Source organism: Chelon labrosus, assembly GCF_963514085.1.
Source record: "Chelon labrosus genome assembly, chromosome: 5".
Lineage (NCBI taxonomy): Eukaryota > Metazoa > Chordata > Actinopteri > Mugiliformes > Mugilidae > Chelon > Chelon labrosus.
This window is the reverse complement of record NC_140341.1, coordinates 2,908,177-2,925,727: the sequence shown is the minus strand read 5'-3', so window position 1 is coordinate 2,925,727 and position 17,551 is coordinate 2,908,177. Positions and strand designations below refer to the sequence as shown.

At 42.0% G+C, this 17,551-nt stretch overlaps 1 protein-coding gene across 7 annotated transcripts in view; it reads left to right on the top strand.

Annotated features, from left to right (window-relative positions):
• satb2 (SATB homeobox 2) overlaps positions 1–17,551 on the top strand; it is a 53,662-nt gene that overhangs the window by 10,194 nt on the left and 25,917 nt on the right. For all 7 annotated transcript variants that reach the window (XM_084544764.1, XM_084544763.1, XM_084544759.1 and 4 more), the window contains exons 2-3: positions 1,636–1,848; positions 7,267–7,452. In XM_084544764.1, the coding sequence (XP_084400890.1) occupies positions 1,680–1,848; positions 7,267–7,452 (355 nt within the window). In that variant the 5' untranslated portion in view covers positions 1,636–1,679. The remainder of the gene's footprint in view (positions 1–1,635; positions 1,849–7,266; positions 7,453–17,551) is intronic.

Genomic DNA, 17,551 nt, shown 5'->3' with positions numbered 1-17,551 from the left:
AAGCTCTGAATACTTCTCAGATTGTGAGTTTATTTGCTCTTTTGCGGTGGATTTTCCAGCTCTTGTTGTTGTGTAAGAGTCAGTGGAGAAGGTAGAGAAACAACGAGGAGGAGGAGGAGGAGGAGGAGGAGGAGGCAACACCACAAAAAGACTAAAAAAATAAAAAAGAAAAGCCAGCGTCTTTTGTTCACAGTTACGACAGCTGGAGCAGTAAAAGCAGCAGAAATATGTCACGCTCAAACAATAACCATGTTTTCTTTTCACGCCCAAATCTGCTCATGAACTTCAGAATAACAACACAAAGATATTCTCGTCTCTTTCCTCTCTCGCCATCGTCCAGGGGCTCGTGTGTAAATAAAAGCCGGCTGCTCTCTGATACTTTGGCACCAGTCCACCGTCGGACCTGGCAGCGCCGCTAATGGCATTACCCCGATATTAGACGTTTGGCTCCAGCTCCATCATCAGGAGACACAAACCTCACGAGCCTCAGTGTTTAAAGTAAACTCCTGACAAACACTGGGTCTGATGATCAGAATAAAACTGAAGGTCTGCTGGTGATAAACCCACGTAAACATCAGGTGGGACACCAGGAGGGACAGAAACATGGAGGTAGAAAAACAAGATGAACCAAGATGGAATCAATGTGGACAGAGACGATGGAGACGTGGAGACATCTTGGTCGTCATTCAGGACTGGACACTAACACGGAGGAGGATATACTTCCTCTTTTGTCTTCTTCCATCGAATCAACGATTGGAAAGTTGAGGGAAAACGTCTTATATTCTTGTATGACTTCTTCTCCTCCTCCTTTTGTCCATGTCCAAGAATCCATATGTGCAGCAATGTTGAAAACATCCTTCTTCTCTTCATCCTTCTTCCCCTAGTCTTCCACCACCTCCTCTTCCTTGTCATTCTTCTTCTTCTACCATCTTTCCTCTTTTGTCTTCTTCTACTGAATCAAATCAGGGTTGGAAAGACAGTTTAGGGAAAACTTCTTCTTCTTTTATCCATGTCCAAGAATCCACATTGGCAGCAACTTCTTTCCTCCACTTCTCCTTTTCCTCCTAATCCTTCTTTTAGCTTTTAGTCAAGTCCTCGTCTTTTTCTTCTGTCCGTGTCCAAGAATCCAAGTTGACAGCAACGTTAAAAATGTGGCGAGGTCTTGGTCTTTTACTTTATCAATTCAAGGTTTAAGACAAAGATGGAGAAATATTCTTCTCCTGTCTCCTCCCCTTTCTTCTTCTGATGTCTAATGTCCAGGACGGCTTGTCATCATTGATGGACCAATGAATTCTGAATTCTACCAGTGAACTCTAAAAGAAAATGTCAGGACATCTGTCCATGAGCTGAATGTGAAGAGAAACTGGGTCATGCAGCAAGACAACGAGCCCAAGATTGCTTGATTGGGTTCTCTTTGTGAAAATCCGCTGATGTTTTGAGTCATTTTTAAGCAGAAAAACTTTCAGCAGCTCTGTAGATGCTTTCAAATGATCCTCAAATATTTGACGCTGCAGTTTTTCGGTTAAGATGAATCAAAGAGCAACAAACATGACATTTACTGGAGGTGTAAAGGTATTTCAGTCACATTTGCTTCAAAGCCGTTTATCCTGTTTGTTCCCGTTTCTCCTTTTCCAGACTCTTTCTCTCTTGCTGGAGCTCCTCTGGGGGTCTGGAGGAGGATGGAGCGAGGAGGGGAGAGTCCCATCACCCAGGACAGTCCCGAGCGGAGGGGAGGTAGCCCGGACCTCGGCCTCCCTCCACCAGGCAAGAAGGGCCGCCTGGAGCTCAACGGGAGCCCGACGGGGCCACGCATACGCCACAACGGAGCACCACCAAGACCACTAGGAGGTAAGCATCGCCTCGAGGAGGGACTGAAGGTCAGGAGGAGCACAGCTGTCTTGTACATTGAGCATTTTTAGTCTGCAGATGGATACTGAGCGGAAACTATTTAGGAAAATTTGAAGAACTTGACCTCACGTCTTCCAGGAAGAGAATAAAACATCAGATTTGCGTGCAGCAACAAGAAAAATCATAAAGTTCCTAGAATATATGACGTATTTCCATCGTGTTTCCCATCCTTCAAAGTCTCGATTTATTTGTCTGCAGAGTTTTAACAAGAGAACCTTCATGAATTATTATAAGACGCTTTAATTTAACATTTCTTCTGCCAATATTCTGCAAAATTTAAGTTTAATTTGACCTTTTGAATTGAGCTGCAGCCTGTTCTTTAGGTCGTAGTTCTTTCTTTAGCTTGTAGTTCTTTAGCTTGTAGTTCTTCAGGTTGTAGTTCTTTAGCTCGTACTTCTTTAGCTCGTACTTCTTCAGGTTGTAGTTCTTTAGCTTGTACTTCTTCAGGTTGTAGTTCTTTAGCTCGTAGTTCTTCAGGTTGTAGTTCTTTAGCTTGTACTTCTTCAGGTTGTAGTTCTTTAGCTCGTAGTTCTTTTAGCTCGTAGTTCTTTAGGTTGTAGTTCTTTAGCTCGTAGTTCTTTAGGTTGTAGTTCTTTAGCTCGTAGTTCTTTAGCTCGTAGTTCTTTAGGTCGTAGTTCTTTAGCTCGTAGTTCTTTAGGTTGTGGTTCTTTAGGTCGTAGTTCTTGCGTTTTGTAAAAGCGGACAGTGCCTTGTTTCCAGGTTTCATGCTTTCGTGCTCCAAACCCCAGAGAGAATCCTCTGGCTCTGCAGCGAGCCACATCCTTTGGCCACGAGTTGAGTTTGGCTCAGTGTGGCATGTCGCCGGCTGGGAGAACCCCCCCCCTCCTCACCGAGCTGTTTGTGCACTGTTAATCTATAAGTCTGGGGGGAACTGTATAACACAGGCTTACCAAATAAAGGAGATTGCTCCATATAAACAAGATTTATACAAGTCACTCTGGGGTTATCGATCCCTGCATTCATTGTGGAAGTTTTTTTATTATTGATGTGTGTGTGCAGTCGTCCCTATGTTTCTGGGTGTGGCAGAAACGTATGTTTATTTTTACTTATTTCTTCCGTTTTAATTTATTTTTATTTTACACTGAATCAGATTTTGAAACTGAGCTGCAACGATTTTAAATTTGCAGAAACATATTTTACAGGTCACGGTTAATTTTAGCGTCTTTAAATCATCAAATCTGGTTTGAAAACTGGTTTGTCATGTTTTATCAAGGACTCTGCATAGCTTCTTAGCCTAGAAGCTAATAGTAGCTCTTCTTAGCTACTTAGCCTCCCAGCTAATAGAAGCTCTCTCAGGTGTATCTACCACCTGGTCATTGCCTGTCGTCTTAGTGGTGCGTTCAAGTGGAGTTTTCTGGTCCATTAGTTCTTTGACATCAGTTTCTTAGCCATGTATTTAATTCTAATCTGGTGACATGTAGATTTTATTAAGGGGCGTATTCCAGGCCTTAGAGTAAACTTTAAATATAACAGGATTAAAGCTGTTGGCTTATGCGCGGTTGGGACTTTATAAAAGCACAAAATTAAACAATATGCAGGAACGTTTCTGCAAACCTTTGGGGTTTTTTGGTAGAATTGGAAAATGTAATTTCTGTAGGTTTGAACGGTTAAAACTGTGTCTAAATAAAGGGACAGTGAATGAATATTAAAGAAGAAGAAATGAGAGAAGGAGGAAGGAGGACGGGGTTTCCAGGACTCAAACGGACGGTCGGTCTGTAATAATGACGGGTTGTCTTTGAAGACAGGAAACCCGACGTGTCTCCTTCCAAACCACACCGATTTAAATGCTCACGCACAACACATGTCCACCGACGCTGCGACACCCAAGAAAAGCTGCCAGCGCACCCGCTTACACATCTTATTTTAATACCCCCTCCCCGTCCTCCACCCATATACATATTAGAGAGATTAGAGGTTTGAGGCAACGTCGCATCATCCAAACCAGATCATATATAGTCAGCGGGCAAATCACAGGACACTGGATATGAGAGAAGACAGACTGAGGTGGAGACGGAGCTGGTCGCAGGGAGCTGCTCTGTGTTGACAGTTATATTTCCCTGTTGGGGGAAATTCACTTACTTGAATTGGCACGGTGCTCCAGTGTGTAATTCACTCCATGAGAGCCTGGAGGACTGGGAGCCGAGTGATTAATGAGGAGGAAATAGAAATATAGGAATTGACTGATTAAAACAACGGGGTGGGACGGATCGGGGTGTAGGGAGGGAGGAGGGGAAGGGGGGGACGTTCGCATGGATGTGTGCCGAGGACAACGTCTGTGTGTGTGTTTGGTATTGTGTGGTAGCCATGCGGTGAAAGAACACACCGCCATGCCCTTTATTATTTGTGCTGGGACGCTGCCTAATGCTCTCAGTCCATCATTTCTTCAGAGGGCTTTAATTAATTGGCAGTTGACAGGTGGCCCAAAACCAAAAACCTTTTAGGAAAACGGCTGATATTGGAGAGGAAGGATTGATATCAGCGCCGGGAGCCAAGAAATTTAGGAATTAGACTCTTACCGTAAGTAGAAAACAGTGAGGAGGACACGACATCAGACGCAACTATAACGACACTAAAAACCACGTGAGGATGAGTGAAGCTTAAAGAAATCAACTGCTGGTAAAGGAACTTAAAAAGAGCTCAAACTGAAACAGGAAATGAGTGATATTAACATTTTAAAGATCAACTAATATTGGTTCATTATCCTAATTATAATCTCAATTTATGTCATTAAACATGCTACAGCTAGCCGCCGGTTAGCTTAAGGAAGAGACTAGCAGTGATGTCGACAATAGAAGGAAAAAAACCTTTAGAGATGTGAAGCTGAACTAATCTCAACCAATGGGAGCAACTTTCCCCAAACCTGAAGGAAGCACCGTCCGCAACATTGGTTCCTACCAACTAAACCCACCGTGCTGATAGCGTCTTGGACGAGCGACGAGATTGTTGTCGACGCTATTTTCTTTTCAAGTAGAAGAAGAGAACACGTGGCGTTAGCTTAGCACCAAGACTGGAAACGGCTAGTCTGGATCTAAAAGCAACAAATTCCACCTAACAGCATTTTTATTTCAAATTAATTAACAAGCTAATGTTTATCTGATTTGTGTTATCTGCAAAAAAAACTTCAGCTAGCTGTTTCTCGCTTTTATGCTAAGCTAACTAGTGGTGACAATTTTATCAGCCATGTTTAAATAAAATGTCTTTAGACACACCCAAAACTTGACACTGGAATGTCCACTGGAGACCAACTGTCAGTTAAGAAGACATAGAGTACCAACAAATCTATCTATAGGTGGCGTTAGCTTAGCATAGACAGCTAGCCTGGATCTAAAAGCAACAAATTCCACTAGACAGCATCTTTATAAATAATATATTAATATATATCTGATACGTACAGTATTATCTGAACAAAGCCTCAGTGTTTTTCTTTACTGTTGCAGAAACATCAGCTACCTTATGCTAAGCTAATCCGTTTTGGGGGTTAGACATTAGACATTAGTGGTGTCAGTTTTATCAACCATGTTTAAATAACATATCCTTAGACGCAGTTAATACTTGACACTGGAACGTCCACTAGAGATCAACTGTTAGCTACGAAGAAATCAACAACAAGAGAATCAATCTATCGGTGGCGTTAGCTTAGCATAAACACTGGAAACTGCTAGCCTGGATCTAAAGGCAACAAATTCCACTAGACAGCATCTTTATAAATAATAAATGAATATATATCTGATACGTATTATCTGCACAAAGCCTTTTTCTTTACTGTTGCAGAAACCCCAGCTAGCTGTCACCAGCCCTTATGCTAAGCTAACCCGTTTCTGGGGTTAGAAATTAAAGTGGTGTCAGTTTTAACAACTATATTTAAATAAAAGTCCTTAGAGACACTTAATACTTGACACTGGAACGTCCACTAGAGATCAACTGTTAGCTACGAAGAAATCAACAACAAGAGAATTAATTTAAAGGTGGTGTTAGCTTAGCATAAACACTGGAAACTGCTAGCCTGGATCTAAAGGCAACAAATTCCACTAGACAGCATCTTTATAAATAATAAATTAATATATATCTGATACGTATTATCTGCACAAAGCCTTTTTCTTTACTGTTGCAGAAACCCCAGCTAGCTGTCACCAGCCCTTATGCTAAGCTAACCCGTTTCTGGTGTTAGAAATTAGAGTGGAGTCAGTTTTATCAACTATATTTAAATAAAAAAGTCCTTAAACACAGTTAATACTTTATGGAACGTCCACTTGAGATCAACTGTTAGCTACAAAAAAATCAACAACGAGGGAATCAATCTATAGGTGGCGTTAGCTTAGCATAGACACTGGGACCAGCTAACAGGCCCCTGTATGAAGAATTCCCAACTTCTGACCATTGGTTCTGGCGTTCTCACTTATTTTCAGCTTGGCAGTGGGCGGCGCCGTAACATTGCGACGCCTCAAAGTGTAACCAGCAGGCGTCATTGCCGCTTTAATACTGACGCTGTAAAGAAGAAGTGTCAGCTTTGGTTCCTTTAAACCAAATAAAGAACCGTAACTGCGAAAGACCAGAAAACAGATGTATGAAACCGTTTGCTTTGGAAACCATTGGGCTGCTGATCTGCTATGAACCACATGTTCAGAGCCACCGCTAAAATTTTCTCTGGATTTACTTGAATTTGTTTCCGTTATTAATAGATAAAAACTTTAAACTTCCACATGTGCTGCTGTGAAGTGGTTCAGGGAAACTTTCTGAAAGCTTTGAAACCAATTCGGCGTGCGCTTGTATTAGTGGCGCTGTGAGTTCCTGTAACGTTAAATCAGTAAATGTCTGAGTGAAGACGAGTTTAAGGTTTAGGGTAAGAGCTGGAGGGAATCAGGATTCTACAGGGAATTCATTTAAATTAATTTCCTGCAGAATCTGGTTTGAATCTCAGAGTTTTCTTTTTACTTTTAGAATCGTTTTGAACATTTGTGCTCGTCTCATATTGTTTTTCTGGTATTAATCCTCTAATGAAAGCAGCTGCCAGTTATCGCTGTTGGTCTTTTGTATATTGTTTTGCATATCTGCGAGGGAGCCACTCTCATGGCTTCCTATCTAAGAGTCCGTTAGACTAAAGGCCTGAGGATGAGTCTGTTTAGGACTGTGTGTCATTTATTTCACATTCCTGGTTGATTGCGGCGCGCTGAGAATTTCAGGTGTTGCAACATTCAACAGCGTAAAAGAACAAAAAGAAGGATGAATCGATTACAGACTTCATCCACGGTGAATCCAGTCCACATGTCTTCTGACTGTCAGGGATAAACCGGACAATTAAATTAAAGCCAGGCCTTTCTCTGTCGCCCTCCTCCGCAGGTTTGATGATTCCCGTCTTCTGTGTGGTGGAGCAGTCGGATGGAGGGATCCAGACGGACGGATGCGAAGGAAGAGAGGAGCACGCCGAGTTTGTCCTGGTCAGGAAGGATATTCTCTTCTCTCAGCTGGTGGAGACGGCTCTGCTGGCCCTCGGCTACTCGCACAGCTCAGCCGCACAAGCTCACGGTCAGTCGGAGACGACCACAGTCTCGTTTTATTCTTCCCATAAAAATCAACTCCAGGTTTTCAAAATAACGTTTGATTACACCCCTTAGACATGTTGTAGACACTCTGGTGCTGAGAAGTATAATCCAGGATCTTTACCAACATGCCTCATGTTGCCGAAAGCTTTGAATATGCTAAGCTACAGCTAGCTGCCTGTTAGCTCAAGGAGGAGACGAGCAGCAAACAGAGATCATAGATGTTGATGATATTCATAGTTGTAGCCACTGGGAGTGAGACAAGACACCGACCAGAGCCTGGAACATCCACACATGTGGCTTTAGCTTAGCATAAAGGCTGGAAACAGCTAGCCTGGAACTAAAAGCAACAAACTCCACCCAGCATCTCTACATCAAACTAATTAACAAGCTTATGTCATACTAATGTTTATCTAATATCTGCACAAAACTTTTATATTAGCAATGTTCTACTTGTGTGGAACGTCTGCTAGAGACCAACTGTTAGCTACAAAGAGATCGACAACAAGAGAATCGATCAATATGTGACTTTAGCTTAAGACTGGACATATTAAACTCATTAACAAGCTAATGTATATCTGATTTGTGTTATCTACCTTTTTGCAGAAACCCATTATGCTAAGCTAACCAGTTTTTAGCTTAAGCTGCATGTTTACCATGAAGACATAAGAGCGGTGTCCGTTTTATCAACCATATTTAAACAAAACATGCTCAAAACTTGACACCGGAACGTCCACCAGAGACCAACTGCTAGCTAAAAACAAATCAAGCAACAAGAGAATTGCTCTATATGTGGGTTTAGCTTAGCATAAGCTCTGGAAACAGCTAGCCTGGATCTGAAAACAACAATTTACACTTGACAGCATCTTTTTACCAAACCAATTAACAAGCTAATGTTTATTTTCTGATTAGTGTTATCTGTGTTTTTTGCAGAAATCCCAGCTAGCTGCTACCAGCCGTTATGCTAAGCTAACCAGTTTCTGGTTAAAGCTACATGTTTGCTATAAAGACATTAGAGTGGTGTCGATTGATCAACGTTATTTAAAGAAAATGTTCTTAGACACACTTAAAACACGAAGTGCTGGACTGAATAATATGTTTTTAAAAGATTTAGTATAAACCAACATCGTCTTGAACGTTTGTCCAGGCCGAAGCAGCAAAAGACACCCAAGTAGTGGACGCAACTGAACACAGACGCTGCCAGAATCAGTAAATTACGATGCCTTATTATTTAGATGCTTAAATATCTGAGGTCAGACCACCTCTGTTTGTTAAGATGACGAGTTTAACCAAGGCCATTATTAATAATCATGCCTCTCAGCTCAGGGGTCAAGACAGAATCGGCCTCTGAAAGGAGACTATCCCTCTAATCAGCGGTCTGAGAGGAAAACTGGATGCGAGGACGTCTATTTGGAGCCGACGCTGTTCTGTCACAGTGGCAATAAGCACAAGAACGCTTCAAAGACACAGACAGAGGCTGTAAAACTCATTAAAGACACAACAAAGAGCCGGACAGGAATGTCTCCGCAAGACAAAAATACATTGTTAGTGTGTGAGCGCTGGTGTACAGTACGTGTGAGAACATTTATGAAGCGGAGGGGGGAAAAAGAAAAGTAATTTATCGTCGCACACATGGAAGTCATCTGCAGCAGGACAGTGTCATTTACTGCTGTCTTTTTCTCAAGTATGCAGAATATTCCATCTGGGGAAGTTGCCTCACGTCGATATTAAGTGGTAACAACAGACAGCGAGCTACACGGCTGCAGCAGCAGCAGCAGCGCAGTGAAAATGGTGGGAGATCCCCATCTGTTTGAAATCTGTTTGTGTCATACACATCAGGCCTTGTTTGAGTTCAGTCTGCAGACACGTTCTTATGTATATCGGTGTGTTTATATGGGCGCGAGCATCAGGAAGACCAGGACTCAGGAAGAATCTGCTTAAACATGGTGGATATTCAGATTAGTTTGTTATTCCTGTGGCAGCTAACCTTATATTAGTTTAACTGATGAGTTGTTTTGGTTCTGGGACACAGCATCCTGTAACCTACAGACTTGAAGAGGTCGATATCTCTACTGCTTTCTGCATCGTTTAAAAACCTGGATACGATGCTCCAGCTTCAGATATTTATCCTAAATCCATCCCCCATATGTCTGTTGAAGAAACTCTAAAAGCTATAAAAGGTTTTAATGCCGCAAAGAAAGAAGCTTCTTTCCTCTTTTGCTCCATAAAAAACCTGGAAGCCAGACCAACTTCCCCCGTCTACAATAATGTTTGCAGCAGAAAGTTTGTCTGGAGTCTCTCCGTTGGGAACTGATTGTGCTCCTGCAAAGGTCTTCCAGGTCAATCAAGTCATTTTGGGGGCGGGGCTTAATGCAGTGATGGACAGAAGAGTAACAGTAGTCATACACGTTGAATATGTTTACAACAGCATGGCTCTGATTGGTTGTTGGACTATCCAATTCATGCAAAAGACTTTTTCTCTCTGCATCGGTTGAATGCCGGGCCAGTTGGGGTCGGGGGTTAATTGACCTTTGGCTAAGCCCCGCCCCCCTTAGTTACTGTTGCTACGTCCGACATTCTCTTCTGGGCTCGGGTTTTCTGGTTATCTATTATGCTCTGGTATCAATATCAAGGAGCAACACTGTTCATGCAAAGCTGGGTACGTCTCTATTCACTTCTATAATCGTTATTACGAAGCAAACGGACTAACGTTACGCACGTATAACGTTGTATTTCTTCAGCGTGTGCTAGCGTATCAACAACTATGCAACTTAAGCTGTAACGGTGATGTTTTGGTTAGCTCCACAGGGTTTTGCGCGCACATCATTGGGCTTATCCATACCCTGGATGCTGGATATATACCGACAGTATAGCCTGCCGAGACCGAAAATATGAGACGCCTGCGTTAAAGTCAATGGAGCGCTGTGGAAAAAGTGTCGGACCCCTGTGGGAGCTCTCTTGGCTGTGATTGGTCAATCTACATTCTAGGGCGGGGCTTAGCCAAAGGTCAATTCATGTGGTGATGCACAGAAGAGGAGTCATACACGTCATCTGAGCGCTGTTTACAACTAAATGTCTCTGATTGGTTGGAGGACCGTCCAGCTGATGCAGAGGTATCAGGTGAAACTCACCTCTAATGAAATCCAGATGGAATGATACCAAGACTCAACTTTGACCGACGCAGTTGATCGACACAGCTACTTTCTTGACAGTTTTAGCGTAGAGAAGCATAGTTCAGGATCTATACCACCATTTTTCGTTGCGGCAGATAGCTTTAAATATGCGAAGCTACAGCTAGCTGCCTGTTAGCTTAAGGAAGACCCTGGCAGCGATGTGTGACGACCAGAGATAATGAACGTTGGTGTAGCTAAGAGATGCTAAGAGAAACAAAGCTTCGTAGACATGAAGTTGAACTAATCTCGACCAATGGGAGCAAATTAAAGAGTTGATTGACACGTGACGCAAACACAGAGTTCCCCAAAACCTGACGGAAACACCGTCCACCGCTTTGGTTCCTACCTCAAAGTTGACCACGTTGGTAGCGGCTCAGAGCTTTAGTCAAACCAAGACGGAAGAAGAGCTACCTCCGTCCATAAACTACCAATAATTTTAAATATAGAAATGTTACCTCAACAAACCAGAGCCTTGAATGTCAACTAGAGGTCAACCGTCAGCTACAAAGACATGGACGACAAGCGACCAGCTTTATTTGAGGACGAGGCTTTAAGGTTACCAAGTTTGGTTTCGTTTTCAGTTTGAAGTTACCATTAAAGAGAAATAACGCTTCAAACCAACAATCCCAAGATGAATTATGACCTGATTTGAAGCTGTTTACAACCAAACTTTATTTATAGTGATGAGGAAATGGAAATGGACAAATATTACACCCAAAATAAAACACAAGAGATGTTTACACCTCATCCATTTGTTGCTATCAGGATATTGGGATGAGAAACGAGATGCTAAAGGAGATTATCTTTTAACGAGCCTCTTTTTTTTTATGCTTTCTCATGAAACTTTGTAGTCCAGCTGCTCGTTGGCGTTTTTTTTTTTTCTCTCCTGATTATCTCAGATGTCACGCGAATCCCAATCTCTTTTCTCTATTATTGTCTCTTCCCGTCTAAACAAAAACACGTATTAACTGGTTGTTGTGAGGCGGCTACGCTGCACATCTCTCTAGATTTGGGCTGTTAAATCCAAAGCTGTAATTGACAGCCCGTTTAAAGCGAGTTAGAAAAATAAACAACGCTCAGATGCACATTATCCTGCCGTGGTGGCCTGAAATAGTCCTCTAAATGCTATGGCGAGTGTTTGCGAGGGTTTTGCAGATGAATGCCATTAGTAGCACTTTTTAGCCTCAGTGTTTCTGCCAAGTATCAGGGGAGGTCTCTGTCTGTCTGTCTCATCAGAGTGTATGGAAAACAGCGAGCCACACTGCCCCCCCCCACCCCCGTCCACATCAATGCACTCCTCTCAAAACACACCACAGCAGGGGCTTCAAAGGCCGAACGGGACGTCACCGCTCGACACAAACAAAACCCGTTCGACACACTTTTAAACTCCGTTCAACCCACGCGAGGATGCATTTAACACACATGTCAATCCTGTGTAGTCATGCAGTATCACACACACATACCCCCCCACCCCGTCCCTCTCTCCCTCCCTGCCTCCCGCCGACCAGCCTCTCTCAAATGAATACTTTTTGTTTTTTAAAACAAGCGTTTATGTTAAATGAATAATTTCTGGCCTAAATTATACATTTTTTCCCCTGCGGTCCACGACCAAAATTACACAGAGTCCCGGCTATTTTCTCCCTGCCTGAATTGTGTCCTGCATTCTTGAGTCCCAGCGGTGTATTTAAAGTCCCCAGCCTTTCTTTAATTAGCTTAGCCCAGTAATTAACTGGGAGATATTGTTTATTTCAATTATAAGGGTCTGAAGGCTTCCATAGAGTGGATGGGAGCAGACCTGTACTTTACGGCTTTAGTCAGCGAACACTTTAACGGTGGTCAGCATTGTTGCAGTGCCACGTCTGAGAGGCCACAAAGGGTCACCGCCGGAGCTCAGACCGACTCAGCTGTAGCCTCCGGCCTTTCGTCTGAACACAAAGTAAACTTTATTTATTAATTACTAATAAATTATCTATCAATATCTTATAGGAATCTGTTTGATTTATTTAGTTTTGCTTAATTTATAAAGAATAAAAGGCAAAGATAATGATATCATTAATCTGCAGCGCGTGAAGAGGCAGAAAACCACTTTAATCACTTATTAATATTATATAGAACACGTAATTAACATCATATAAGTAGATGAAAGTGATTAATGTCAAGGTGGAGATCAATAAATAAATAAATAAAAACTTAACATGTGAGAGACTTTACAGCTTGCTCCAAAATGTGAGTCGTCGCCTTAAGTCGTGACGCTAACACAACATGGTTTTGATCCAGTGGTAGGTAGAGATCTGTTTAATTAACAACAGCAAAAGGAAAGTTTAACAATATAATCTCTAGTGCAATAAGAGTCAAAAACCTCCACCTTAATAATATATTAATATTACAGAGAACATAGTATTAACATGAATTTGGTGGCTAAATAGAACCAGAATAAAATGAACGTCTTGGCAAAAGCATTGTTTTTCTGGAAAAAGCTCTTCTATAATCTGGTGAAGATTAACCTGAACAAGTTAAAACTGTTGGAGGACGAAGATCAGTCATTTCAGTCTCTCACTGACTATAACAATAACTGTAGAGAAGGCCGAAGGCTCCTAGAAATCCTGTTTTACTTTATAAACAACTCAATTTCAGCTGTTTTCCAAGGGCACTGACACATCACTGTGACTTTCACAACATCCATTTGATCTATTTTTAGTTTCCGATTGTTTTGAGGAATGATCCTGTTCAGCTTTAATACAGAATAACTCAGAGACACAATGTGTTTATTTACATTCAACCAGAAGCCGCCGTCTTTTTCTAACTTTAACCAAAGTGCTTTTGTTGCCTGAAACCACAGACGGGAGTCTGGACATGAATCCCAGTCTCTGGTGTGACTGTTGTGAACTTTGTGCACCCACCATCCACCCCCACCACCTCCTATTTCATACATAGAGCATGACCAACAATGTCACCGTATAAACAGAAGACTATATGGTACCAGAATAAAGCAAGGTGCTCAGTCTTTGTCTCTAAAATAACTAACGTCAGAAATAAATCAGATCTTAACATGTGAGAGTCTTTCCATCTTGTTCCAACATCTGGATCATGTCTTCAAGTCAACAACCAGCTGCTGATGGTTCTGATCCAGCGGTAGGTAGAGATCAGATCTCAAGTGCTGGCTGGGGACGCATGTGGAGACACATTTATATTAAGGCCAGGTGGAGACACAGGGACTTAGAGATGGACAGGTGAGACCAGATGTTAATGTGAGGGTCTGACCAGCGTCTGAGAGCTGTTGACTTTGTTTTATAACCTTTTATCATTTGCGTCCAGATCTCAGCAAAGATCCTCCTGAACTGAAACTGAAACTAGAAATGTTTAGACGTCATTAATGAAACATTCATCGTCTGGACTGATGAATGTTAAAGACGCCCTCAACACAAAAATGTGTTTGTTTTGATGTGACTTGGATGTTTGAGCTTCGCTGTGCAAACGATGATGATGATGATGATGAGTTTGAAGACTGACTTTAACTTTCTCACCTAAAACTTGTCCAGAAATAAATACATAAGACAGAGGAACCTAATGTGGAGGACTGGGTTTACATAATGAAACATATGGTTTATGTACTGTATACACACCAATCAGGCATAACATTATGACCACCTTCCTAATATTGTGCAGGTCTTTCTTGTGGTGACTCATCAGAGAATGGACATGGGCCTTCTGAGGGTGTCCTGTTGTTAGTGGGGGTCTTTGAGGGGAGGGGCCTCTGTGGATCATCCCACAGATACTTGATCAGTTTGGGATCTAGTGAATTTGGAGGCCAGGTCAACACCTTGTGCTGTTCTTCATGTTTTTTTTTTAGTTGTTCCTAAAGTGTTTTTGTGTGTGTGTCTGTGTCAGGCTGCATCCTGCTGGGGATGGCTGCTGCCATCAAGGAGTGTCATTGCTATGGGGTGGGGGTGCCTGGTCTGGTCTAGGTGGGGTGGGGGTGCCTGGTCTGGTCTAGGTGGGTGCTACATGTCTAAGTAACATCCACACCAATGAATGCCAGGTCCAAACGTTGGTTACTTCACTGGTGTTATTTACTCCATTCAGTGGTCATAATGTTGTGGCTGACCGGTGTATATACACATAAATGCTGTCTAAATGCTGGATCAGACTGGACATGTTGTTGGTATACAGAACACTGATACGTGGACCACACTTGCTGCTGATGCTCCACATTCGATTTGATTATTTCCTGATTTCCATGAAATCCAATTTTTTCCACAAAATTATGACTAATCTCAAAACTGTTTGCAGAGTTGAGGGCGCGTCTGAAACTCTCTGTCGATGAACACGAATCGAGTCAAGATCTGAATGCGTCCGTCTCAATTAATCACTGAATCAGAACAAAACATAGGTGTGAAAGGCTCCTGATGGATCTGGTTTAGTTACTGATTCATCTCAAAAAAGAGTTTGAATAAAAAGTAGTAGAAGAAGAAAGAAGGATTTGTGTCGTTACAACTATTCCCCTAAAAGACCAAACACTGAGAGTTAAGTTTAAATGATGTAGGGGAACACAGACGTACATAAACATGGAGGAAGCAGATCATTAAACTATGTCAGACACAAATTATTATTTCTAAAAGCAGAGACATCTGGAGGAATTATTATTTGGCTTTTGGTCAAGATGCTCTTGTAGCTTTATTTTGTAGATGGTTTGGATTTTTGGAGAGGTAATAAAAAGACAGAACTAGGAATTAAAAAGGGTTTGGGATCATCCCTTTCTCTTCTACAAGACAAAGTGTGAAAGACGGTGATCCAGACTTTCATAAAGAGGACTGAGTCAGCCGTGGGTGACAGGGAAGCTTCAGGCCTGGGGGGTTTCCCTCAGCGTGTGCCAGGGGTGGAACCTGGAACTAGTTTGGAGGGAGCCCTGCATGCGTGTGCAGGCCGCTACGACCGTTAAAACAATGGGATTACTGTGCGTACACGGGACAGGAGTGTGTGTCTGCAGGGCGGCATGCATGCGTGCAGCGTTCGAGGCGGAGTCGGACGCGTCGCCGCGTGTTTGTGTGTGGATCTGTGTGGATCTGTGTGGATTTGTGCGGATGGGCGCACTCAGACATGAGCCAAGCCGCCAAACCGGCCACATAAAAGCACGTCTCTGGGAGGTGGAATTTTAATGTGGAAATGGGAACAATGATTTCTGCTTTTAAACGTGGACAAGAAGCAGAGACCATCGAATGGCAGACCTAAAAATGATGAATCCATTATTAATGCGTTTGCCATCGCACCGAGGGCGTGTCGGGGCTTTTGCACGCCAGCGAGTTCATGTAACGCGTCCGTTTCTCTGCGTGCTGTCATGTGTCCTCGGCGAGTTTGTGTTTGTGTGCTCATCCAGGCGTCTGCTTCCGCCCAGCTTGGCATTAGTGAAGCTGCTATTTTCACTGAAGGTGAAACAAATAAGGACGGCACGCTGGATATCTTCATATGAAAACACACAGACTTTGTCCATGATGTTCATGTTGGAACAGGCCCAATATTTAAAAACATCTTTTTAGAATACAAACACAAAACATGACACACTGACAAAATGATGATCTGGATTGACTTGACTCATTTTCACTCGACATCGCTCCTCTTGTGAATCAGCTGCTTCATAACTGATCCATTTACTTTTTGGTATTTCATGTTTGGTTTTAGATTAAAGAAAATTTGCTTTTTTCTTCCTTTGATCTATGAAAACAGAAACCAGTGGTGGCTTGATTCATATAAAACCAGAAGAAGTAGTTTCCATCAGTCAGTGATTTTAAATCTTTTCTGTTGGTCAGACATGACTCTGGAACAATACTCAGATGTAATATTAGACTTTCTGACTCAAGGTATCTGGTCGTCTGAGTTTCTCTCTGAATTTGGAGAAGAACCAGGTTTGTTTAGAGCTGAACACAGGTTTGTTTAGAGCTGAACACAATGATCCATGTGACCAGAGAGACCTGGACCAGTGGTCACCATGGAGCAGGGGTCGCGTTAACCGAATATTTTCCGTCATTGACCGTTTTTTTAAAACTGTGACGGAAAAATCTGAAGGTCATCCGTCACTTTGACAGATTGCAATTCACGCCCCTGACCACTTGGTGGCGAGTGACGTTATTAATTGGCTCTTGTCTCTAATTGAAGTTTGCATTCTAAACATCGCGGAACTTTTGTCAGTACACGATTTCCTTGTACACCGATTACACTGATGCACACGTCAGAGCTAAGCTAACCATAGACACAGACATATACATGTCTATGCGGCTAACGGTTACCAAAATGGAGGAATCGTATGAAAGCACGTTGCTAGGACTAATGGAGCAAATTTTATTTTAAAAAACTACCTGATGGAAGCCTTGATAAAAGTGGAGTTTTGTGCAAATTGTGCAAAATTAAAGAGTTAGCATACCACCGAAGCACTTCAACCCTACGGCGCCGTCTAAGAGCTGTTAGCGCTAGCAGTCCCGGTCCGAGTACGGACAAGACGTGTCGGCAGCCCAAACTTTTTATTTATTTATTTTTTAATGCCATTTAAAGTCAATACAGTCCTGAAAAAAGTACTTAAAGTTAATGAAAATTTAAGTAAAATTAAATGCTATTGAATATGTCATTATTATCATTTAAAAAAATTAAAGTGACGGGTAAAAATAGATTATGACGGGATTTTTTCTAGCGCAACCTCTGCCATGGAGACGACTTCCTGCTTCAGTCAAGGACAATACGACGTTAATCGCGTTAATAGACTCATATTCATTTCATTTTCATTTTTTGTTTGTTTTTTTATTTAAAAATAAAAATCTAATTTTTATTTTTATTTTTTTTCGTTTCTGGTTTTAAAAGCAAACTTGAAATACCAAAAAAAAAAAACATAAAAACATTGCTCAGACCCATAACGTATATTTCACT